This window comes from Hakea prostrata, chromosome 7, assembly GCF_041222555.1.
Source record: "Hakea prostrata isolate BN-2017 chromosome 7, UWA_Hpros_2, whole genome shotgun sequence".
NCBI lineage: Eukaryota > Viridiplantae > Streptophyta > Magnoliopsida > Proteales > Proteaceae > Hakea > Hakea prostrata.
Genome location: NC_142606.1, coordinates 7,432,035 through 7,458,715, shown reverse-complemented (window position 1 = coordinate 7,458,715; position 26,681 = coordinate 7,432,035). Strand labels below are relative to the sequence as shown.

At 40.7% G+C, this 26,681-nt stretch overlaps 3 protein-coding genes across 4 annotated transcripts; all 3 read right to left on the bottom strand.

Annotated features, from left to right (window-relative positions):
- Window positions 1-2,516: 2,516 nt before the first annotated feature.
- LOC149009374 (uncharacterized) lies at window positions 2,517-6,164 on the bottom strand. The gene is made up of 2 exons (XM_089163801.1): window positions 3,145-6,164; window positions 2,517-2,967 (listed from the first exon to the last, which is right to left on the bottom strand). Exons 1-2 carry the CDS (start codon window positions 6,143-6,145, stop codon window positions 2,603-2,605), a joined length of 3,366 nt encoding a protein of 1,121 aa, XP_089019927.1. The 5' UTR covers window positions 6,146-6,164; the 3' UTR covers window positions 2,517-2,602.
- Window positions 6,165-10,142: 3,978 nt separating this feature from the next.
- LOC149009373 (uncharacterized) lies at window positions 10,143-13,641 on the bottom strand. Its single transcript, XM_089164166.1, has 2 exons — window positions 10,906-13,641; window positions 10,143-10,728 (listed from the first exon to the last, which is right to left on the bottom strand). Exons 1-2 carry the CDS (start codon window positions 13,565-13,567, stop codon window positions 10,367-10,369), a joined length of 3,024 nt encoding a protein of 1,007 aa, XP_089020292.1. The 5' UTR covers window positions 13,568-13,641; the 3' UTR covers window positions 10,143-10,366.
- Window positions 13,642-20,334: 6,693 nt separating this feature from the next.
- Window positions 20,335-25,784, bottom strand: LOC149009372 (chloroplast processing peptidase-like). 2 transcript variants are annotated; one of them, XM_089163748.1, is made up of 6 exons: window positions 24,834-25,784; window positions 23,179-23,247; window positions 23,016-23,084; window positions 22,316-22,402; window positions 21,822-21,889; window positions 20,337-21,680 (listed from the first exon to the last, which is right to left on the bottom strand). In XM_089163748.1, the coding sequence occupies exons 1-6, from the start codon at window positions 25,074-25,076 to the stop codon at window positions 21,623-21,625; spliced, it is 594 nt and encodes a 197-aa protein (XP_089019874.1). In that variant the 5' UTR covers window positions 25,077-25,784; the 3' UTR covers window positions 20,337-21,622. The 2 variants fall into 2 exon arrangements, with proteins under 2 accessions (XP_089019875.1, XP_089019874.1); XM_089163749.1 differs by lacking the exon at window positions 22,316-22,402 and having other exon boundaries at window positions 20,335-21,680.
- Window positions 25,785-26,681: the final 897 nt, after the last annotated feature.

Below are 26,681 nucleotides of genomic sequence, written 5' to 3'. Positions count from 1 at the left end.
TTTTCCTTCATATTTGCATGCTTTCAACCTTCAATGCATAATAGATTGACACAAATACAAAAAATCATAAATAAATACCCTCACAGTAAAAGAAAGATAGTCAAAAAATACAACCGTTCCTTTCCCCTTCCAAATGGAACTTCTTCGAACGTATAGCATGTTCCAATTTCTGGATTGCACTGCAAATACATCAGGATAAAATACCAAACACCCGGTTCAGCACACTTTTGCTAAACTAGCACACTATTTTTAGACCGGTTTACCATACATGATTTCGATTATTTATGTGCCAAATTGGGCAAATGGCACAAAATTAATTAGTTGCCAGAATCATTGTCATACAACAGCTAAGTGATCTAACTTATCATAGAAGTAGTCGGCCGACACCCAATGTCCGGAATATGAGATGATAGAGGACTGAAATGCTAACGTAGCCATGAAATACTTGTATAAGTTCCAGCTAATTTTGTCATTTCCAAGTGATTCGAGCACTCGTATAGAAAAGAATGAGCAGTACTACAAAGGTTGAATGCTCTACTACTAGTAGTCAAGGAGAAATCTTAATCCACCCTCCCTTGTGCTTATGTATCCCGTGATGGATGGATCGTTAATTGATTTGTTAGCCGTGTATTTGACTTCAATAGGATTCCACCAATTTCAACGGAATTTGCAATTGTCAAATACCTAAAGATCTTTAACGATTGAAAATAAATATTTATTTTTGCATGGTGGCTACCTTTAAGCATCTTTTGTTGTTATTCCAAGGCCATTTTGTTTTTAGTTCTATGATTTATATATGTCCCACTCACTGAATTGCACAAAATATTAATCAATAAAAACTATGTTTATTTTAGTAAAGAATACAAACACCAAGCACTACTGAAGATATGGAATCCCACAAAACATGCATTGTGGATCTAATTGAAAACATTTGACCAAGTGGATGCTAGTCATCATGATTCGGGGCATATAGGACATTTTGGGATGAGATGGGGGATATGGAATGTGGAGGGAACGGAGGATCGAACAACAAACCTCCTAGGACTTTAGACATCTAATAAGAGACTGCCTCTCAATGCGCTAGAAGCGCATGCACAAAAATTGCCAGTGTGAGATTGTCAAAATTTTGTCGGTGAGAATGAGAGAGATGATGAAATCAGGCCGTTGCATTGGTGTTGGCAGCAACCAAACTTTTAGGATCCCTGTGACATGCATGGTAAACATATGGATCAATATTAGGTCCATCTCATACAAGGAAATGGACACATCACATCAAATTGTGGAAATTCATTTACAGGTCTGATTGATGTGACTTGTAAATGGATTTCCACCATTTGATGTGATGTTGGGACACTTGTCGCACATCTGCAAAGAAATGAATGGTCCATTTCTGACAAGGAAATAGAGCAGATAAATTTCCGTAAACATATTCAAAGCTCATCATTACATTGAACAATAGGCCCATGCTTCTAATATTTTAGTGGGCTTTATTACGTAACAGATTTTAATAGTCGGTACTTAAAACACTTGATAGTTGGGCCGGCCCATGTTCATTTTCGCAGCACTAGTTTTGTGAAACATGAGCCTTCATTGTAGCCCACAATGAGCTTTACCCATGGATTTTGAATTGGGTCGAGAATGGTCAATGGACCGAATCCATTGGAAAATTCAGTGAATTAGCGGTGGTTTTTAGGAAAGGGAGTTTACATGTAGCTTTCTTCATTGATCTATTATTATCTTATTATACACATTTGCAAATAGACATAGTTGTGGATTAAATTTGTACCCAACCGGGTCTACCTTCGATACAATCTTCGACCCCAGTCGAATACGGCTCAACCACGGTCGAATCATGGATCTCGGTTAGCCCCGACCCCATGGTCGGGACTGGTTCTTGGTTTAAAACACCAATTGCGTAAGGATGACTGACTCTACAGTAATAGCTATAGACGTGATCCCGAATATTGTGGGATACGTGATCGAGTTACAATAGGAAACTACCACCGATTTGAAGTGGAGATCGTGCCAAGATTGGTAAGTACCCACAATTCCGATTATCAAGGGTAAAACCCTTAAGATCCAACGATGATCAAGAAAGGATGCAAACGAATCAAACGGTCGGGATTGGAAATTAAAAACTATATAAACCCTGACCTACGTACAGAGGAGGTAACTGAATCGTTCTTCTTCTATTCTATCTCTCAATTAAGCTCGGCAACTCACCAGAGCTCTGTGTTAAGTTTCATTACTGACTTAGCCTTCGGAGGTGGCCTCCCGACCTCAGGGTCGGACCATCTAACATTGTTTTGCAGGTCATTCCCCAGGGATCTCAAGGCTGAGCAGATTCTTGGACGCATCACACATAAATTGAGAATTAAGTACTTAAAATTAAAAACCACACCACATAGGTTGCCTAGTACATTAAAACATGGGGAAAATAACAAAAACATGCGAATATATCCTAGACTCACCAGTTAGGATAGATTATTTGTAAGATCAAGACGAAAAAACCACCTTCTTGGTAACATTTACATCAAAGGAAGGAAAATGATAAACAACTTTAAAAAACACACAAATTCTTCATGTCTTAAACTACATTCTCTTAAGCTAAATTCACATCTCTAGATTTAATGTATGGTGTCTCTTGGGAAGCACTACAAGATGATAGCTCTTGAGACACATGTTGCATTGTTGGCCGAGATTGCGGATTTTCATTCAAACAAGAAGATGCTAACTCCATAATCGAAGCCAGTTTCTCAGCCACTTGATTTATCGGAGGTGAGAGACGTTGATCGACCATGTCCTTCAATAATATGCCTTGTTCAGCAGATGGCAATGCTGAAGAGAATGACGATGGCAAAGTGGAGATGAGTTCTCCTGGATGCTTTCCCATCATCACTTCATATGTCAACACACCAAAACTATAAACATCACATTTTTCAGTTACCCTCATTGTGTAAGCTAGTTCTGCAAATCAAATGAAACAAATGAAATCAATAAATCAAAACAAAACGAAAATATTAGATGGAGGAAATTCTCTAAATACAACAAAAAGATGAAGACCACAACAGTGATGACATTAATACTAGTCAACTTTAAAATTGTCATTTGAAATGAACGAAGACATTGAGAAAGTGAGAGAACCTGGTGCAAAATATCCATATGTTCCTGCAAGACTTGTCCAGTTGGATGAATCTATTTTGAAAAATCTGCTAAAACCAAAGTCTGAGACATGAGGCTCAAAATCTGAATCCAACAAAATATTGTTGCTTGATATATCCCGATGGATGATTGGCGGCGAGCAATCATGGTGCAAGTAAGCTAGAGCTTGGGCTACACCTTTGACGATATTAACCCTCTTACTCCAATCCAATTCTATCGCTTCAACGTCCGTGCTTAGGATCTTAGACAAGCTTCCTCTCTCCACATATTCGTAAACCAAAAATGAGTGATGTACGTGCGAGCAAAAGCCATACAATTTTACAATGTTTCGATGTCGCACTTGCGTCATCACAAGAATTTCATTTTCGAAAGTTTCTGGATTAGAAAGCTCATCATCCAAAGAAGTAGAAGAAGAGGTGAACTTCTTGACAGCTACCAATTGACCTGATGACAACTCTGCTTCGTAAACATTTCCATACCTTCCTGCACCAATGCAATGTTTAAGGTCAAATTGCTCGGTTGTTTCAATGATGTCTTGGTATGCTATCCTTCCATCATAGTTCCATATGGTAAACACATCTCTACGTTGTTGGCTTGTGATGGGATCCTCCAGATTTGTGCATCTCATTCGTCGACTTATGAGTAAAAATGCCCCAAGAGATGCAAATAGAAGAAACAACAATACTGCTAAGAGAGAGATGCTAAGAAGCAAGGTTTTGTTGCTCTCTTTCAAGGTTTTCTTTTTGGTCAATGTAGAAATGCAAGGTTGCAAACCCGTGACATTGCCACACAAACCTTTGTTGTGAATGAAAGCCTCACTTGAAGCATTACGAATAGCATGGTTGTCTGGGAGAGGACCCTCTAACTCATTGTAAGATACATCAATTGTCGTCAAACTGAGCATTGAAGAGAAAGTAGATGGAATAGAACCAGACAGCTTGTTGTGCGAGAGATTCAAGTTTGTTAGCTTGTCCAAGCTTCCAAATTGTAAAGGGATCTCTCCTATGAACAAATTATTGCTAAGGTCCAACAATATCTGTAAGAAAACTAAATTACCAATTTCAACTGGAATGCTTCCATTGAATCTATTCTTGCTTAAATTCAAATAGAGAAGATTCTTGCATTCCCCCAATTGTTTCGGAACTGATCCCCTTAAATTGTTCATTGAGAAGTCAAGATGTGTAAGGTCGGAGAACAATCCCACATCCTCAGGTACAGTACCATCGAGTTGGTTATCGTTCAATCTTAGTATCGACAAAGACTTTAACCTCCCAATTTCTCGTGGAATCGGGCCTACGAGGTGATTTGAAGAAAGCTCAAGTCCTTGAAGTTGAGGCGAGTCTCCAAGCTCAGGTGGTATTTGACCAGAAATCTTGTTTCCTGAGATCTTTAAGTTTGTCAATTGGAGACACTTCCCCCAATTTTGTGAAACCTCCCCTGACAATTGATTGTGGCTCAAATCGATGTAAGTTAAATTCGGGTAAACTCCAAATACTTCTGAAATGTTTCCCTTGAGATGGTTATTGTCAAGCCGAAGTCTCATTAGGCTTGTGCAATTTCTCATGCTTTTGGGAATTGGGCCGGTGAGACGGTTATTATTGATTGAAAATTTTAGGAGTGATGCTCTATTGCAAATGTTGTGTGGCAGATATCCATCAAAATAATTATATCCAAGCTGCAAGTCTTGCAATTGCGTAAGATTGCTGATTTCTTGAGGTACTTGACCAGTGAATTGGTTCTCTAAAAGGTAGATTCCACCCATACTGGTTAAGTTTCCAATAAAAGCAGGAAGTGGGCCAGTGAGACTATTGCTCTCCAAATCAAGTGTTGTAAGAAGTCTCATGTTTCCAATAAAAGCTGGAAGTGGGCCAGTGAGATTGTTGATCGCAAAATTAAGTGAAGTAAGAGCGCTCATGTTTCCAATAGAAGCAGGAATTGGGCCGGTAAGATTATTTTTACTTAAATAAAGCCGACTAACAGATGTCAAATTTCCAATTTCTGGAGGAATTGAACCGGTTAGAAAGTTACTTGACAATTGTAGGTCAACGAGATGGGTCAGGTTTCCAATTTCTAAAGGAATGGTACCAGAGAGTGCATTTCCATAGAGGTACATGTACTTTAGCTTGCACAAGTTTCCCAAAGAAGTAGGTATTGAACCTATCAAATTGTTTGTATTCAAATCGAGTTGAATGAGAGAGCCCAATCTCCCAAGTTCAGGTGGAATAGATCCAGAAAACAAATTGCTAAATAGCCACAAATCAGTGAGATTTTTCAAGTTGCTCAGAATGGAAGGGATGGAACCTACTAGATTGTTTACATGCACCTTAAACTCTTGTAGGTTCGTCAGATTTCCCATCTCCAATGGAATTTCCCCAACCAAATTATTATACCAGAGATGTAAAACATTCAAGTTTGTTAGAGTACCCAAAGCAGCAGGGATTGAGCCACTGAGATTACATTGTGAAAGATCAAGGTGGGTGAGTTGAGAAAGGTTGGAAAGGGTTGGTGGAATGGAACCAGAAATTGAATTATTATTGAGAGCAAGATGTTGGAGATTAGGGAAGGACGAGAAATTAAAGTGATAGAGCGTACCATGTAAATCCATGTTGGAGACGTCTATTTCGGTGATGACTCCAGCTACCTCATTGCAAGTAATTCCTTCCCACTTACATGGATTGCTATTGGTTCCATTTTGCATGATCGTCCATGAAGGGAGTAGTGGTTGGGAACTGTTACCATGAGTGAGACCGGCCTTCCATTCAAGGAGAGCCTTTTTTGCTTCTGGTTCATGGAACATGCGATTGGAAGGGGTAAGGGAAGGAGCAACAGTGGAAGCTCTAAATGATGATGAGGAAGAAGTTGCAATAACAAAGATGTGCATAAGGACCAAGAAGTGGAGCAGGTAGGATGATAACTTCTCTCTTCCCAAGGGAAATGGTAGTGGGGGTGAGGCTGCAACCATGATTTTGGCTTGCAAAAACATATAGAGTAGAGTTGATCTAATGTTGGGTCGGGGACTTGGGGTGGCTTCCAAATTTGGGCTTTGGGTGCTAATTTATAATGTTGTCCATGGCCTTCTGGATGGGCCATACCTCTAATTAATCTATTCCATTGATTGACAATGACGTGGAAAAATCTTAATCAATTCATGGTGCGTATGCATACCGTGATGAATGGATCAATGACCGCCAAAAGCTGATGTCTTCTTTGTGATAGAAGCTGGTGTGTGAGAATGGGAAAGATGTTGACAAATGACAACTATTGGGAAGGTGACAAGTTGCATAGGTTTTAATCTTTATTGCAAGTATTGTTTTGCTATTTTAAACAGGTATTAATCTTTATTAATCTTTGGAGTTCTACGTAATTTATTCGCTTAATTGGTTGGATTGTTTCGTAGATTTGTTGTACTATATTGTTTTTACTGATAATAATTTTGGGTTCTGCTTTTTTAGATTGAATCTCAAATTCGTGTTATCAGCCGCAGACCAGATCAAGATTTTGATATCGATCATTGGCAGTATAGTTAATGCTAAGCACTAAAGTTGAACCTCCTTTAAAAGACTTGTTGTTCTTTATCAGGCTATACGTGATTGATGGACAGATGGATATTCCGATGAGAGAGATTCCAAAAAACTAGGAAAATGAATCAATGGTGGTGGACCTTGAAAGTAACATACAAGTGATCAATCAATGCGCCGTGGTCTAGGGGTTTTACTTGTCAAGTCTCCCCCTATTTAAGTGGCTTGGCGCATCCATCATAGAAGAAGCCAACTGGCACCCAAAGTTTGAAATGGAAAAAAATTCTCTGTTGTGCACATCTCTCTGCTTTGCACAGCAGTGCGGCACCGCAAATCGACACGTGGCTTATTCCTATTAAACGGAACAGATTGGAAGGAGGATTTTAAGTGAAATTGACCCACCTTCTTACCCATTTTAACAGAAAGAAATTAACCCGTTTTGTGACCCGGCTCCAGATATGGATGCCGAGATTTCTTTCGGTTTTTAGTTGGAATGTTTTCCCGCTCGACGCGACGTTCCCTCTCCTCAGTCTCTCTCGCCCATGAGCAGCTGCAGAGTTGCTGGTAGAAGAGGAGGCGTAGGGGAGAAAGCTCTTAGACGGCTCTGTTCGTGGTTTAGAGAAAAAGTTTAAGTCGTTCATTTGCTTAGGATTTGGTCCGTGGATAGATACTAAGAAGAAGCAGAAGCAGAGGAAGATCACAGAAAATGGCAGCAAGAGCAAGCTTTACAACAAATCGTTCTCTCCAAGATACACCGACATGGGCACTGGCTACCGTTTGCTTCTGCATCATCTCTGTTTCAATTCTTCTCGATCACTTCATTAATTTCATCTCCAAAGTAAGTATTAACACAGAAAAAAAAACCCAAACTATATACATTCTTCATCGATCCTTTAGTTGAAGTAATTTGCATGCAACGAATGAATTTCAGTGGCTCAAGAAGCACGGGAAGAAGTCACTCCACGAAGCTGTGGAAAAGCTTAAATCGAGTTTCTATTCAAAATTTTATATTTTTTTCATGATTCTTGATTTCCCTAATAATGGGTTTGATTGTTCATGGGTGGTGGTGGTGGTGCGTAACTGATGCTAGTAGGTTTCATTTCACTTATATTGGCAACAACACAGAGAGCCATTCCTAAAATCTGTATACTCATTAAAGCTGCAGACACCATGCTTCCATACCGTAAATATGAAACTAGTAGCAGTTCCAGTTCTGATAAAAATGTGCCAGTAATGTATATCTGCAATTTATTATTAACTGTTTTCTTAATCATCTAAAATCAAATTAAAGCTGCTAAACAGAGTAGTCTATAATAGTAATGATGGATTATGTTAAATGATTTGCAGGGAATGGTTTCTCTGGTTTTACAAGAAGGTTAAACCAGCTACATATTTTCATCTTTATATTAGCAGCGACTCAACTTATTTATGGTCTTCTCACCTTGGCATTAGGAAAAACTAAGCTACAGAGTCTCCATAGTTGAAGAACCCACCCACCTTCCCAAGAAGAAACATGTTTTCATGGGAGAATATTGACTCTGACCATTAACCCAAAATGTTAATCCTCCTTCCCGAGAACAATCAATTTTCTCCAAACCACGAACAGAGCCGTCTAAGAGCTTTCTCCCCTACGCCTCCTCTTCTACCAGCAACTCTGCAGCTGCTCATGGGCGAGAGAGACTGAGGAGAGGGAACGTCGCGTCGCGGGAAAACATTCCAACTAAAAACCGAAAGAAATCTCGGCATCCATATCTGGAGCCGGGTCACAAAACGGGTTAATTTTTTTCTGTTAAAATGGGTAAGAAGGTGGGTCAATTTCACTTAAAATCCTCCTTCCAATCTGTTCCGTTTAATAGGAATAAGCCACGTGTCGATTTGCGGTGCCGCACTGCTGTGCATAGCAGAGAGATGTGCACAGCAGAGGATTTTTTTCCGTTTGAAATTAGAGATGACCGGAATTAAATGTAAAATCTATCCCTGAATGACTTGTATAAGTCTACCTGATTTTGCCGTTTCCAAGTGATTGGAAAGAAAAGGTTGCTTGAATACCTGTATAGCTTTCAGTGGAGAAAAATTATAAATCAACCCATTGTACTTATGCATGTTGATCGTGATTGTTAATTGATTCATTAGCCGTAAGATTCTATCAAATACGAACGCCAGATACCTACAGATCACTAACAACTAAAATAGTAATGTTTGCATTGTAGCTGGCTTTTTTTGTAGTTAAAGCATCTCTTGTTGTTATTCCAAAGCCATTATATATGTTTTTAAGTTAGACATTGAAAGCTATACAATATGTCCAGCCCACTGAAAACCTGCACAAATTGCTAATCAATAAAAACTGATTATAGGAAAATTACTTTTAGGTTTCTCTTTACAAAAATAGTCACTCAATGTTTCACTTTATAAAATTAGTCAAAAATGACTTTGCATTTACAAAACTTGCTAAAATATTGATTTTTCACCTCTTTAGACATTTATTACCTCTAAAACTAATCACATTGAGCGGAAAAATCACTATTTTGTCCAAAAGGAAAAAGTCATTATTTTTTCATACCCTTTGGACATTTTCACTCCTATGCCGTACGGTCAATTTTAGGGTAAAAATGTCCTAAGAAGTGAAAAAAAAACTATTCTGACTAGTTTTGTAAATGCAAACTCAATTTTAGCTAGTTTCGTAAAGTGAAACATTGAGTGGTTATTTTTGTAAGGAGAAACCTAAAAAAAGCTAATCACGTAATTTTTCCTATAATTATTGCAAAATACCTGCAGCCTACGGTGAAAATTGAAATTGAGATTTTAATGTTGATTGTTCGTTCCACAATAGATTGAAACCCACTTTTGCGAAACAAACGGTCGAGATTAAGTTGCGCCGAGCTACACATTAATTGCATAGCACTAAAGCACGACCCTATATACAAGGGGTCAGGTCAATCCACCGTGGTCTTGGGGACTAAGTGAGCTAGCCCATCATAGAAGAAGCTGACCAACACCCAATGTCCGGAATTTGAGATGATAGAGGACTAAAAGACTTGTATAAGTCCGAGTTAATTTTGTCATTTCCAAGTGATTGGGAATATGACACATGGCCCCACTCGAGTATTCGTAGAGAATAGTACAAAGGTTGAATGCTCTACTACTAGTAGTCAAGGAGAAATCTTAATCCACCCTTGAACCTATGCATGTCGTGATATCGATGGATGGATTGTTGATTGATTTGTTAGCCGTGTATTTGACTTCAATAGGATTCCACCAATTTCAATGGAATTTGCAATTGCCAAATACCTACAGATCTCCCAAAAATAAATATTTATTTTTGAATTGGGTCGAGAATGATAAATGGACCGAATCCATTGGAAAATTCATTGAATTAGCAGTGTTTTTTCAGGAAAGGGAGTTTACATGTAGCTTTTATCATTGATCTATTATTATCTTACTATACACATTTGCAGATACACATAAATTGAAAATTAAGTACTTAAAATTAAAATCCACAACACATAGGTTGCATAATACATTAAAACATGGGAAAACATAACAAAAACATGTGAATATCCTAGACTCACCGTCAAGGATAGATTATTTGTAAGATGCAAGACAAAAAAACAACCTTCTTGGAAACATTTTCATGAGAGGAAGGAAAAGGATAAACAACTTTAAAAAACACACAAATTCTTCATGTCTTAAACTACATTCACATCTCCAGATTTAATGTGTGGTGTCTCTTGGGAAGCACTACAAGATGATAGCTCTCGAGACACATGTTGCATTGTTGGCCGAGATTGTGGATTTTCATTCAAACAAGAAGATGCTAACTCCATAATCGAAGCCAATTTCTCAGCTACTTGATTTATAGGAGGTGAGAGACGTTGGTCGACCGTGTCTAATAGTATGCCTTGTTTAGCAGATGGTAATGCTGAAGAGAATGACGATGGCAAAGTGGAGATGAGTTCTCCTGGATGCTTTCCCATCATCACTTCAAATGTCAACACACCAAAACTGTAGACCTCACATTTTTCAGTTACCCTCATTGTGTAAGCTAGTTCTGCAAATCAAATGAAATCAATAAATTAAAAAAAAAAAACGAAAATATTAGATGGAGTGAAGTTCTCTAAATACAACAAAAAGATGAAGATCACAACTACAGTGATGACAAGAATACTAGTCAACTTTAAAATTTTGTCATTTGAAATGAATGAAGAGATTGAGAAAGTGAGAGAACCTGGTGCAAAATATCCAAATGTTCCTGCAAGACTTGTCCAGTTGGATGAATCTGGTTTGAGAAATCTGCTAAAACCAAAGTCTGAGACATGAGGTTCAAAATCTGAATCCAACAAAATATTGTTGCTTGATATATCCCGATGGATAATTGGGGGCGAGCAATCATGGTGCAAGTAAGCTAGAGCTTGGGCTACACCTTTGACGATATGAACCCTCTTACTCCAATCCAATTCTATCGCTTCAACGTCCGTGCTTAGGATCTTAGACAAGCTTCCTCTCTCCACATATTCGTAAACCAAAAATGAGTGATGTACGTGAGAGCAAAAGCCATACAATTTTACAATGTTTCGATGTCGCACTTGCGTCATCACAAGAATTTCATTTTCAAAAGTTTCTGGATTAGAAAGCTCATCATCCAAAGAAGTAGAAGAAGAGGTGAACCTCTTGACAGCTACCAATTGACCTGATGACAACTCTGCTTTGTAAACACTTCCATACCTTCCTGCACCAATGCAATATTTAAGGTCAAATTGCTCAGTTGCTTCAATGATGTCTTGGTATGCTATCCTTCCATCATAGTTCCATATGGTAAACACATCTCTACGTTGTTGGCTTGTGATGGGATCCTCCAGATTTGTGCATCTCATTCGTCGACTAAGGAGTAAAAATGCCCCAAGAGATGCAAATAGAAGAAACAACAATACTACTAAGAGAGAGATGATAAGAAGCAAGGTTTTGTGGCTCTCTTTCAAGGTTTTCTTTTTGGTCAATGAAGAATAGCAAGGTTGCAAACCAGTGACATTGCCGCACAAACCTTTGTTGTGAATGAAAGCCTCACTTGAAGCATTACGAATAGCATGGTTGTTTGGGAGGGGACCCTCTAACTCATTGTAAGATACATCAATTGTAGTCAAACTGAGCATTGAAGAGAAAGCAGATGGAATAGCACCAGACAACTTGTTGTGGGAGAGATTCAAGTTTGTTAGCTTGTCCAAGCTTCCAAATTGGAAAGGAATCTCTCCTGTGAACAAATTATTGCTAAGGTCCAACAACATCTGTAGGAAAACTAAATTACCAATTTCAATCGGAATGCTTCCGTTGAATCTATTCTTGCTTAAATTCAAATAGAGAAGATTCTTGCATTTTCCTAGTTGTTTCGGAACTGATCCCCTTAAATTGTTCATTGAGAAGTCGAGATGTAGAAGGTCGGAGAACAATCCCACATCCTCAGGTACAGTACCATTGAGTTGGTTATCGTTCAATCTTAGTGTCAACAAAGACTTTAACCTCCCAATTTCTCTTGGAATCCGGCCTACGAGGTGATTTGAAGAGAGCTCAAGTCCTTGAAGCTGAGGTGAATCTCCAAGTTCAGGTGGTATTTGACCAGAAATCTTGTTGCCTGAGATCTTTAAGTTTGTCAACTGTAGACACTTACCCCAATCTCGTGAAATCTCACCAGACAATTGATTGTGGCTTAAATCAATGTAAGTTAAATTCGGGTAAACTCCAAATACTTTTGAAATATTTCCCTTGAGATGGTTATTGTCAAGCCGAAGTCTCGTTAGGCTTGTGCAATTTCTCATGCTTTTGGGAATTGGGCCGGTGAGACGGTTATTATTGATTGAAAATGTTAGGAGTGATGCTCTATTGCAAATGTTGTGTGGCAGATATCCATCAAAATAATTATATCCAAGCTGCAAGTCTTGCAATTGCGTAAGATTGCTGATTTCTTGAGGTACTTGACCAGTGAATTGGTTCTCTAAAAGGTAGATTCCACCCATACTGGTTAAGTTTCCAATAGAAGCAGGAAGTGGGCCAGTGAGACTATTGACCCCCAAATCAAGTATAGTAAGAAGTCTCATGTTTCCAATAGAAGCAGGAATTGGGCCAGTGAGACTATTGCTCGACAAAGAAAGTAAAGTAAGAGCGCTCATGTTTTCAATAGAAGCAGGAATTGGGCCGGTAAGATTATTTATATTTAAAGTAAGCCGACCAACAGATGTCAAGTTTCCAATTTCTGGAGGGATAGAACCGGTTAGAAAGTTCGAGGACAACTGTAGGTCATAGAGATTGGTCAAGTTCCTAATTTCCTTAGGAATGTGACCAGAGAGTCCATTTGAATAGAGGTACATGTACTTTAGCTGGTACAAGTTTCCAAAAGAAATAGGTATTGAACCTATCAGATTATTTTCACTCAAATCTAGCTGAATGAGAGAACCCAACCTACCAAGTTCAGGTGGAATAGATCCGGACAACAGATTAAGAAATAGCCGCAAATCAATGAGATTTTTCAAGTTGCCCATAGTGGAAGGGATGGAACCTGTCAAATTATTTTGAGACAAATCAATATAAACAAGAGAATCCAACCTCCCAAGTTCAGATGGAATGGATCCAGATAAAATATTTTTGAACAACCACAAATGAGTGAGATTTTTCAAGTTGCCCAGAGTGGAAGGGATGGAACTTGTCAAATGGAGCGTGGACAAATCAAGCTGAATAAGAGAATCCAACCTCCCAAGTTCAGGTGGAATGGATCCAGCTAAAAGATTATGGGACAACCACAAATGAGTTAGATTTTTCAAGTTGCCCAGAGTGGAAGGGATGGAACCTCCTAGATTGTTAGATCGAACGTCAAGCTCTTGGAGGTTCGTCAGGTTTCCCATATCCGCAGGAATTGAGCCATTGAGATTATTTTCAGAAAGACCAAGGTATGCGAGTTGAGAAAGTTTGGCGATGGTAGGAAGAATGTAACCATAAATTGAATTATTATTGAGATCTAGATGGAGGAGACTAGGGAAGGATGAGAAATTAAAGTGATGGAGCGTACCGTGCAAATCCATGCTAGAGACGTTGATTTTGATGATGATTCCAGCTACCTTATTGCAAGTAATTCCCTCCCACTTGCATGGACTTTTGCTGCTTCCATTTGTCATCAACGTCCATGAAGGGAGTAGTGGTTGGGAATTGTTCCCACGAGTGAGACTGGCCTTCCATTCAAGGAGAGCCTTCATTGCTTCTAGTTCATGGAACGACTGGTAACTGGAAAGAGAAGGGGATAAAGATGGAGCAGGGGCCGAAACTCTGAACAATGAGGAGGAAGAAGAAGAAGCAACAACGGAAATGGGCAAGATAATTAGGACCAATAAGTGGAAAAGGCTGAGTAATTGCTTCCCTATTCCCAAGGGAAAGGGTAGTAGCGGTGAAGGTGCAACCATGATTTTGCTTTGCAAAAACATACAGAGCTTATTTAATTATTGCAGCAGGTGTGGGGACTTGTTGTGGCTTCTATCTCTTGGCTTTTGGGTGCTATTTATAAGATAATGTTGCGCTTGGCCTTGTGGATGTGCCATACCATTAGATGGATGGTTGGACGGATGGGAGAGGTATGGAAAAACCAGGTTAGTGGGTTCAGTGGTGGTTGACCTTGAAAGTAACAGTCAACAATTAAATACAAGGGATTAATCCACCGTGTTATAGAAGATTTAAGTGACCTGGAAATATGATACATGGCCCGCGCAAGCACTCATATAGAATAGAAAGACTACTACTAGTCGTACGTGGAGATATCTAAATCCACCCTTGCACTACTTACGCATCCCGTGATGGATGGATGGTTCGTTAATTGATTTGTTACCCATGTAATTGACTTTTTTTTCTTTTCTTTTTTGATATGAGGTTCATGAGGAAAGGACAGATCTCGATCTAACGATTCAAAATAAATAGTTATTTTTGCATGGTAGCTACCTTTTCTGTAGTTAAAGACTCAAAGCATCGCTTGTTGAATCCAATTTCCAGGCCTTATTTGTTTTGTTGGGTAGCTTATTTGTCCTCTCCTGACCTTTCCTGGCTCTGTGTGGGGGGCCCGGTCCCTGGTTTCCCGTGTTGGTTGGGCAGATGGTCATGGCCGATTCTTGTTCGTTGCTAGGAGTGATTTTTAGCAAAGGGAGTTTATTTTCTTCATTGGTCAATTATTTGAAATCTTGATCGAGATTTTGATCTTGACCGTCCGTCTCGGTTGATATTTCGATATTGACCATTGATAGCACATTGCTGAAGTTGAACCCAATTAAAAAGACCCGTCCTTCTTCAGGCTATACGTGATTGATGGATGGATGGATCAATGGTCCAATGAGAGGTGTAGAAAAACTACCAGGAAAGTGGGTCTATGGTGGGGGACCATGAAAGTAACATACAAGTGGTCAATCAATGCACCGTGGTCTAGGGGATTTACTTGTCAAGTCTCCCCTTATCTATTTAAGTGGCTTGGCCTTGGCCTTGGCCTTGGCCCATCCATCATAGAAGAAGCCGACTGGCACCCAAAGTTTGAAATTAGAGAGATGCCCGAATGAATGACTTGTATAAGTCTACCTGATTTTGCCGTTTCCAAGTGATTGGAAAGAAAGGTTGCTTGAATACCTGTATAGCAGTGAGTGGAGAAAATTTATAAATCAACCCACCATTGTACTTATGTATGTCTTTTTTTTTTTTTTTTGGTAAATTGATTCATTAGCCTGTAAGATTCCTATCAAATACGGTAAAATGGATAACGCCAGATACCTACAGATCACTAACGAACTAAAAATAGTTATGTTTGCATTGTAGCTGGCTTTTTTGGAGTTAAAAAGCATCTCTTCTTGTTATTTCAAGGCCATTATGTTTTTAACCTGTTGAAATGTTTTCGAGCAAATCAAGCTGAAAAAGGAGTCGAATCCCACCTCCCAAGTTCAGGTGGAATGGATCCAGATAACAGATTTTTCAACAGCTATAAATAAATGAAACTTTTCAAGTTACCCAGTGATAAGGAAATAATAAATAAGCTTAAACCTCTGTTTAAGCCCGTTTGACCGATCGGAATCAAACCGCTCGGTTTAAGCCTAGTCACCACTCGGATCCGTTAGCCGACCAGTCAAGGTTAGTCGAATAAGCACAAAGGTGAATAACAAGGTAAATCAATAAGATTCTAGCCAAGAACGTTCTCCGACTCAACTCTCGTGTTTAGTGGACTCATACTAGGTCGATCCACCTACTGGTTTGAGTCTCCTCACTCTACATGAAAATCTATAAAAGGTAAGGGCCGAGGTCGTTTGTTATCCTTTCTTTTTATTGTTCTTCTTTCTTGCCTTCCTTGTCGGTTTTACTAGTCGTGGGTTACTCGCCTCCCGTCGGCTCTCTCTGCGTTTCCTGGCAACATTTCAACAATTGCCCTCTTGAATCTTGATCAAAATCATTGTCATCAGATCAACGCTAAATCAACCCTCTAAATAATAATGAGGTGATCAAATTCCCTTATGAGGTAATATTGTCTTCAAATTTCCTTTAAGATTTCTGAGAATCGACCAATATGTTGGGTAACTGCATCAGTTTTGCAAAAGTTACACTAAAGACAAGGTTAATTTGCATCATCAAATGTCATTGTCACATTGAATTCTCTATTGTTTATATACAATTACTTAAAGAGATGACAAATTTACAATGGTTACTAATTGAGATTGATGATAACCATTCTTTATGTCTTTTTGCCAAGCAAGTCACATACTGACAATAACGTGAATTCATGATAAGGATTCTTTATTTTTGTCTTTTGGCTGAAGCATCTACAATAAGTGATCTGCAGACTTTTGGCTGAAGCACTAACTTCCAATACTAACAAGCCCAAAGACAATGCCCAGCCATCTGATGCATGCTGGCCGTTCTGTCGTGCTGGAGGGTATATTAGCAAGTCCGAAGCATGTCTCCGCTGGAACGAAGGGGAGAATCGCCTAATCGGTCTATCTCTCCCAATGATGACTCGAGATGGGCAAATCCTTGATTCGTTGCAGTACTGCCAGAGTATCCAAGCCTCGATCTATCGGGTCTTGCACTTGGGTGGTGATATATCGTCAAACCCAGTTGCTGCCAGCGGTGAAGATGACGAGGGATAACCGTTGCTGATCTTCACTCACTTGCAGATCGCGGGAAAGACTTTCAGAGCTGAGAAGGATGTTAAAGTATTCCTCAAGTTGAGGAACAACTCGTTTAAGCATCATTCTTGCCTTCTTATGGCAGATTTCAGTAAGATCTGGCCTCGATTCATGGTTAAATTCATAATCGGGAGTGCCTTTGGTTCTTCCCCTGCTCTCGGTTCGCTGCTTCAACTCCTTGGAGAAGCCTCTCGTTCGCTGCTTCAACTCCTTGGAGAAGACGAGAAGGCTGTTTTTTGGTCCCAAGAGACGATGTTGGTTGTTCAGCCCTTTGACTCGACTCCAGCCATCTATATCCCTTGGTTCCAAAAACACAGGCGCTCTTAAGTCTTAACTATTTTTCTCTTTGCTGCTGCCGCATTCATCTAGAGCTGCTTCCTCGGAAGGGGCTTACATCCTCCACTTGTTTACATCGCCCTATGGCCTTCTACAGATGTTGAAAGCCAATAAATCTCAACCTTCGTTATTGAAAAGCACTCTGAGCGAGGTCAGGGAAAACGGCTGCATCCATAATATCCTTAGGAGTGCGGTAACGTGTGATGAGGCAACTATGACACCGCGGGATTGGCTGAGAGGCTTCATGGCACGACTGTGTACCGCTGCGCGCTCTCCTGCTCTCGCACTTGAGCTTCAGCTCTTGGGTGTGATGTCCTGTTGCCGCCTGTTCTCTCCTCGTCCCTCTGTCTCCCCTCTTGTACTCTCCTTGCCCTCTATCGTTCTCTCTCGCCAGAACAGAGAGACGACACCCTCCCTGTGTTTTGCTGTGCGCTGTTTCTTGCTTGTTTCTTTCTGGCTTGACATTTTCATCTGGCAGTCCCATTGCAATCCCATTTGCACTTCCTGCTGTCGCTGGTTTCCGTAACCCCCTCGCGTCTCCTGTTGCGCCTGATCCTTTTCTTGCTGCCAGGTCTTTTTTCTCGGGACCTCGGTACCTTCTCTCCGCTCCCCTTTTCTTCGTCCTCTTCTCTCTTCCCCTCTTGGCCGAGTTGTTTTCCCTCTTCGCTCCTCCAATCGCGGGTGGGTTCTGCTCCCCGCTCCCCGCCTCCTTCTCCTGTTGACATGCGTTCTATCACTTCCCTTGGTTGGGACTTTATTATCTCATCGTGCCCCCTGATTCATCGTTCTTCCTTGCACTCCTTCACCTTTGCTTGGGGCTTTGGTTCGATGTTCTTTGCTTCTTCCCTTTTGTTGCTATCATATCCTCCCAGATATTCTTTGCTCAATCATCCTTTGTCTTTTGGCTTCCTCACTCCCTCCCCTGACCGGTGGTGATATATTGTACTCGCTTGGGCCTCCCCCTCCCCATATATGGCAGTTATTTTTCTCTTGGATTTCCCTGAAGATCTTTTTCTTTGTCTTACTCTCTTATTGGTCTATCGGTTTTCCTTTTTTTTTCGTTTCTCTTCTCGCAGATCCTTCAAGTGTTTCCCTTCTTCGAGATGACTCTATATCGATTTCTTATCTTATTTCTTTTTCGATCTTCTTTGTGCTTATATTTCTTCCCCTTTATACTTTTTTCCTTTTGAGTTCTGCATTCATCGTTCGTATGGCTCATTCCCTCCTTGGAAATTCTCTCAGCAAGTTCTTTTGGCTCCTCTCTTCCTTCTGCTCGTTCTCTCCTCTCCTTTCTTGTCCCTGGTTTGGTGCGTAGCTTGCTCCTCTTTCGTCTCTACTTCTCCTCTCCCCTCCCTCTCCTCTTCCCCTCCTTTCTCTCTCTCCCAGCCCTTTCCTTGGCCGCCCTGCTCCTTGGCCTCTCCTTCCCTTTCCTTCGTCCTTTCCTTGGCTCTTCTTGTTTCTCTCTCTTTCTCCTTTTTCCCTTTTCCTTCTTGGACTTTGCCCCCCTCCCCTGGCTTGTGTGCTGACCCTTTTTTTCCTGTTCTCCCCTTGGTTCTTCCCCCCTCCGCCTCTCTCGTTGTGCCTCTCCTTCTTCTCCCGTCTTAGGTTCCCCCTTCCCTTTTTTTCTTCTTCCTCTTTCGTCCCCTTCCTCTTCGGTTCCTCTTCGGTGTGCCTGGCTTCGTGCCTGGCTTCTAGCCTCTTCCTCCTGCTTCCGTTCCCCTTCCTTCCCCTGTCCTTGGCCCCCCCCCCTCTGTCGCCCTTCTTTCCCCCTCCTTGGCCCCTTCCTTCCCCCCTCTTCCCCTGTCCTTCCCCCTGTCTTTCCCCTTCCTTCCCCCCTCTGGTCCCCTGTCCTTGCCCCCTGCCTTGGCCGCCCTTCCTTGCCCCCTGCCTTCCCCCTAGTCCTTGCCCCTGTCCTTGCCCCTGTCCTTGGCCCCCTGCACTTGGCCCCTGTCCTTCCCCCCTCTGTCCCCTGTCCTTGCCCCTCCTTGCCGCCCTTCCTTGCCCCTTCCTTCCCCCTCTTCCCTCCTTGGCCCCTGTCCTTCCCCCCTCTGGTCGCCCTGTCCTTGGCCGCCCTGCCTTCCCCTTCCTTCCCCCCTCTGGTCGCCTGTCCTTGCCCCCCTACTTCCCCTCCTTGCCCCCTGTCCTTCCCTGTCCCCCCTCCCTTCCTTTCTTTGCCCTTTCTCTTTTCTGTTCCCCCTTTTTTTCCCTTGTCCCTCTTTCCTTCTTCCCCTTCTTCTCTCCTCTTTCTTTCTCTCTCTCCCTCCCTTCTTTTCCCCCCTCCTCTTCTCCCTCTTTCCTCTTCTTCTTCCTTTTTCCCCCCCCTTCCTATCTTTCTTCTTCTTCCTCTTCCCTCTCCTTCTCCTTTCCCCTCCTCTCTTCCTTTCCTCTTTTTTCTTTTCCTTTTTTTCTCTCTCTTCCCCTTCCTCTTCCTCCTCCCTCTTCCCCTTTAACGGCGCAATACCCTGTCGGATAATGTCCCATAAACCAGAATCCGTGAATATAACTCAAGTAACACCGGTCGGAAATCTTGTCATAGTCGGTCATCAAATCTCTAAAGCCCGAACTAAATAAAGCTCGGACTTCGAGACTGGGGGGCTTATGATAAGGAAATAATAAATGCTTAAACCGGTCGTTTAAGCCCGTTTGACCAGATCGGAATCAAACCGCTCGGTTTAAGCCTAGTCGACCAGCTCGGATCACGTTAGACCGACCAAGTCAAGGTTAGTCGAATAAGCACAAAGGTCGAATAACAAGGTAAATCGAATAAGATTCTAGCCAAAGAAACGTGTTCAGCACGACTCAACTACTCGTGTTTGGTAGGACTCAATGACTAAGAGTCAGATCACAACCTAACTAGGGTTTGAGTCTCACTCAAACTCATACATAGAAAATCTATAAAAAGGTAAGGGAGCACAAGAGAAAGGTACGCTGAATAGAATTATCACTATTCGTATTATTATTGTTCATTACTTTCTTGCCTTCCTTAGTCGGATTTCTAACTAGATCGTCGGAGTTGAAAACTCGACCTCCACGGTCGAGCTCATCTGTGCAGGTTTAACCGGCTGAAGGGACGAACAGGATTGTGCAGCAACACCCAGAATTGAAGGGATGGTACATGATGGATTATTTTGTTGTACCATAAGCTCTTGGAGGTTCGTGAAATTTCTCATCTCCATAGAAGAAATTGCCCCAGCCATTTGATTACAACCGAGATGTAGGATTGTCAAGCTTTCTGAGAGTATCTAAGGCAGCAAGGACTGAGCTGTTGAGATTATTTCTAGAAAGATCAAGGAGGGTGCAAACATGGTTTTTGTAAAGGAGAAATCAACCGCACACGGTGATCTCAATTCCCCTATAAATACTTGTAATCTGTTATTCATATTATTATTGAAATATCATTTCATCAATTTTGGCCTGCAAAAACTTACTCAACTAATTTACTGCTGGCTTAGGCACTCGGTGTGGCTTCCAACTTTTGGCTCTAAATGCTACTTCTAGGGTAACGTTGTGCATGGCCTTGTGGATGGGCCATACGACAAAATAGACTCCCATTGATTTATTGACCTAGGAAAAACAGGAATGAAAAGCTAATCCAGGCCTGAAAGGCTTGTATAAGTTCTACTGATTTTCCCATTTCCAAGTGACTGGGAAACGTTGAATACAAGTATAGTAATACTTGGTTATTCGAAGGCCATTATGTTCATAAGTTCAAAAATTAAAGCTCTTGAGAAACCTGCACAAATTATGATTAGTGGACAAAAACTGAGTCTATATTTCAGTAGAGAATACAAAATCCCGGGACCGAAAATATGGATTCTGACACACAAGCTGCATTGTAGATCGAATAGAAAACACACACCCCTTCAAGGATCGAGAGTATGGAGATCTAAATTAATACTGAGAGCTTACTCTTAGACGATGTAGTGAAAGCCCTATTAACTTCCAAGGGGTTATTGTTGACCTCATGGGGTGAAATTCTCAACCGAGAAATCTTTACCACTGGAACAAGCACAGAGTTGACATGCATATTCAAATCAAAGTCAGATAAATAAAGCTCAACCCATGTCAGTCTGGCTGCAACCTGAAATTTGTTTGCGTACAGGATTGATATACATTGATTCCTACTCGATGAAGAATCACCTGTAGTACAACCCGACCCAGGTGGGACAGCCATCAACAAGCAAGCTTGGGCCAAGGGAAATGGAGGAGAGAACTACCTCCTTGGCTTTTCAAAGAGAACTTAACAGAGGCCCTGAATAGCAATCGAACGACTTTTTCAACCAACATCCATGCAGGATTGCTCAAGAAAGAACTGGATGCATTAGAAATGTCAGTGCCATCAAAACCTCATGGACACCAGAAAAGAGCCGAGAAAAGCTTGTTGCAGTAACCAGCCGCCCCCAATATCTCCAAGGATCAATTTCATGGTCTGAAACGCATGATGTATCTTCCAATGATATTTTTAACAGGAAGAGGACCCCTGTAACCAATTCAAATCATCAAATATTAGACCAGATGTAAACCAGCCTCCCTCTAGTTCTTTGCTCGGGAAAAATATCACCGGATAACAGGGGCTTCCTAAAAAAGAGGATGATTTGCAAAAGAAAAAAAAAAAACTAACCAAACATGAGAGTCATAGCTGTTGTTTCGGTTGTCACCCAACACAAAAACATGATGTGGAGGTACGTGCTGCAAATAAAGGAAAACACAGACATTTGTGACAATTTCAGATGACAATGACTTCATAGAGCTTCCAGATGTCAACATGGAGTCTACTGGGTAGTTCCTACCCCCATAATATTGTTCTATAACACTCTACTGGTAGATGAGTGCTCAGAAATGGAAGAAGGCATGATGTTAAGGGAACAGACCAACACACTGCCAGTGGTTAATCGACACCTCACATGCCATTACCAACCCAAAGTGGGGAGAGGGAAGGAAAAGGAAGTGTGTCTCAGTTCATATAGACAGGGGATGGCCATATAGTTAATGGGGAAGGGCAATAAGAGGTCAGGCTTCATGAGAGGAAATGTATCCCCAGCAGTGTGCCCTTCCTTTTCCCGAAACTGTATGTACCACAAAAAAGAAAAAGAGACACCAGATGAATGAACATACAGTAGCACTCAATTTGTACTTTGGAGATTCTGCTATGAAATCTTCATAACGGGCAATCCCATTGATATGAAGTAACCCATTATGAATCTGCATCAATTAAAACATGACCACAAATGTCAGCAAGCTAAACATTGGAAAGAGTGCATTATAGTGCGACACATTAGTAAGGATCCCCCTCCCCAAAAAAAAAATGATAAAGAAAAGAAAAGAGGAATCATTACATGGATCAAAATTTCTAATCAATGGCAACCCTACTTAGATATGGTTGATAGTCACCAAGTCTCAAAAAAGGAGAGAGTTTTGCCATTATGCTTCAATGTGGCAGACCAAGAAGAAATAGAAAGAACCGCAAGTTTTTAGAGAGTGATCCACACCCATTAAAACAAGATCATTAAATATCTGCTTGCCCACCACTGCACAATCTGACACTTAGAAAATTGAAAATGTTCAATATTCATTTGAAAAGAATCGGCGTATAAAGGCAAATAATAATCCATATGTATTAATATAGAGTGGTAATTTCACTTGAGTGTAAGGATTAAAACAGCCTTTTCCACACTCCCCCCCCCCCCCCCCAGGACCCCCCCTCTTTCTCTCCTTTTTTCTCCTGTCCTTACTATCTCCTTATATTTTCATAAAACATAAGAGGGCCGCCAGGGGACCTGGAGTTCCTCCTTGAAACAAAAGAATAGAGCAATACCTCAACTAAGTCACCAGCTTTTGCAATGACTCTTTTGATGAAAACATCTTCTTTCCTAAATCCCCTATCCTATGGGGAGAGACAGGAAAGGCAACAAAAGTTAAATGAAGTTGTAGTATGCAATGACAGAAGAACATGGATTATTTATTCCAGTAACACAGACCTGCAACTTTTTTGGTGCTGAAAAAAGGACAATATCATCTACAGCAGGGCTCTTGAAGTAATATGATGCCTGAAGAGAAATATAGAAATCAGAATCTAGTTTGACTGCTTTAGAACATGTTAAGATACTGATCATCAGTACTCATCAAGAAAATAGAAAGCACGGAATACTGCATTTCTCTAATGCCTCATTTAGACTCCAGCCACATTTAGCCGAAAATCGTTTCCAAGTCAGTTACAGGTAAACTATCCTGTTGGAGGATTTTTTTTTTTTTTTTTTGGGGGGGGGGGGGGGGTTTAAATCACAAGCAAGCAAAGTACTCATCTGTTGAAAGTTTTTCCTGAGATAGAGAGGAAGCTGTGGAATTTCAAACTCCTATATATCAAAAACTTTAAATAACAAGCAAGCAAAGTAGTCATCTGTCGAAAGTTTTTCCTGAGATAGAGAGGAAGCTGTGGAATTTCAAACTTCCTATATATAAAAAACTTTAAATAACTAGCAAGCAAAGTAGTCATCTGCCGAAAGTTTTTCCTGAGATAGAGAGGAAGCTGTGGAATTTCAAATTCCCTATATCAAAAACTGTGAAAATCTCCTTTTTTTCCTCATTAGGGACCACAAATTGTTTCATTTGTCGGAGGTTTAGAATTCCACTGCTCCATGGTTATCTTTTTCATTTGATACTTCCTCTACAGAAATACAGACCAAAAATACTCTGTCAAGTTGGCTATCCTCGGTATAAGTACAATTAGGGAAACATTCTTTCTTCAGCCAGGCCCCTTCAGCGAAGATTCAGGCACAATAACCTGGAAGGTTGGCCACTACAAAGAAGGTGGGCTAGGCAACTGAGAAAACATTGGCAATAATATGGACTTTGAAGGAAGATTGGATCCTGCCAAATAAGCACACACTGATATATAATCATGAAGATAGAGCTCGTCCACACTGATATATAATCATGAAGTTAGAGCACGTCAAAAGCTGCTAAATTATGAGGTCCAGTGCCTGAAGGGACTCAAGCACAGGATACTGACATTTTAGACCTGTGATAATTATTAAACCTTGTAATTCTTAATTTCCAAAGTAGAGGCAGTTTCATGTTAAACCCACCCCCACAGGATTATGGTAACATTAATGGTATGGTTGAAAACAGATAAACAGACTTAAAATTCCCTACAACTCCTAGAAAAGCAATGCATCTTTGAGGATAATTGAACTTCTCCAGAGTCTGCTTCTTAAACCAAAATAAAATCAAGTTAGAAGGTGGTTGTCTGGAGAATTAAGTTCCACAATGTCGAATCTATTTCTAGGTTTACATGAATATATCTATGCTTCAAGCGAAGTAGACAAGCTGCCCAATGTAGCAGCGCAGGCTGCGCTTTTACAACATAGGATCAATGTTAGACATATGAAAACCTATTTTACCATTAACAAGACTCTTTCTTAGTTGCCATACCATAAAAGATTCTAATTCCTAATTACTGCTTCAAGTAGTCTAGCAGGAATACAGTGAGTAAAAAAATTCAGTATACAAAGTTCAAAACTCCAAATGAACTCAATGTCAGTATCATCAAAAGGAAATTTTGCAACAAAGGGTTGTAATTTATCAATAAGACATTTCATTACATTAGAAGGTCAGTAGCGAGTAAACACTTTACCATCTCGGCGATGATCCGATCCCCAACGCGAAACGTAGGACACATGGATTTGGAAGGTATGAAGCGCATCTCCACAAACATCGTGCATAAGAGCACCAACACCAGAAAGCTCATAAACCCATCAAGACTTGGCCATCGCAGAAACGACCATCGCAGAAACGAAAATGCCTGACACGCTATCCATCTCAGCGAGGAAATAGCGGGAAGAAATCGACATAACGACGGCGGTCGAAAGAAGTTCATTTCGCAATTCACAGCAAAAAGGACAAGAACAAAAGTGATAAACAACGAAGATCAGAAAAACGAAAGTGAAATTTGAGAAGATGTTCAAGTTTCAAATGGTTTAAATCGAAAATTGAAAAGTCGAATTCGACGCAGCCACTGATTTACAAAGAAATGGGTTATATAGCGAAGACTGTAACAGACAATGATCTTAAGATTACTACTAAAGCTCCGTCCTTTTAACTCGAGAAACATATACTCGAGCTTCTGATCTTCAGGGATCGACGAAGACGAACAAGCAGATGCCCTAGATTGAATAGCTAAGGATAACGGCGAGGTTAACTGCTGAGAAGAAGAGAAGAGAAGGAAAACCAAGAAATGAACAAATGGGCGATGAACAGGCATAATAATAGGGTCAGATGAATTGGGATATTCCGTCAGTTTTGTAACCCTGATATCGCTATGATCAACCTTGTTTCTGCTTTTCTGGCATTCTGGATTCTTCTTCGACTTGGTATTTCCTCTTTCCTTCAGAAGATCCGATCATTCCTTCTAGAGTCTTCTTAGTGATGACGAGTGAGGACCAATGCCCGCCTCCCGATTGACATCCAAGATGATAGCTTGGGTTCCCCCGTGTTTCTTTGTCAGCTTCGATTTCTTGCTGGTTAAGGCTTTCTCTCTCACTGACGTCATTTGCTCCCGACGCCATGGGAGGCCGCTTGCAATGTCCACCGTCACATGTGAAAAAGGAAACATACAGGAAGCTCCAGTTTGGTACTGGTAATTGTGGGTCGGGTTTGCGGGTAGCCCGGTTCTGGATCTTCTATCACATGTTCAGATTAAATAAGCACCCATTTTTTTGTCTATCTTATCTGTGGACATATTAGACATGAGGTATTACATAATGGAATCCCCCCGCCCAGGGAATTTTTTTTTTTTTTTTGTAAACATCACTTCATTCACTGAAAGAAGAAAATAAACACACAAATAAAGGAAAAATACAGACATAAAAGAAAGCATGAAAACACAAAGATCAAACCGATCTACGGAACAGAAATTGACCAAACTGTCGAACATGCTATAGACAGGGTCATCCAAGCTAAGGGATGGGTCAAGCCCAATAACCCTTAGAAAAAAAACAATAAAGACAGCACCAAATAAACACCAACACCCACATAAGGGAACAAAATACACGTCTCAAGGACGGCCCCCAAGGAATTTAAGGTCTCTTACTTTGAATTGTTGATTTTGTGCCATCTCAGTAGGATTTCAGTAGAACTCTTTTATCAAAAATAAAGGAAAAAAGTGGTTCGATAAAGTTATTTTACTCAAACACTAATTACATCTCCCTAATAGTATATCTAAAATGATTAGTATTGTTACGCCAACTATTTGGCGCTAACATTCCTGGGCACATTCCGAAATGATTGAGAGTTTCAACAAAAACTGGGTGTACGGGAAGCCTAAAACCACTAACAAAGGCATCCTGATACACAGCATATTCACCCAGAGGAGGCAAGTGAGCACGTTCATGAAAAGCTGGGACCCTGATCACAAAATTATCAGGGATAGCATACCTAGCTCGGACAAGTTCCAGATCGCTCTCAGTGAGCTCGGAAGGATAGA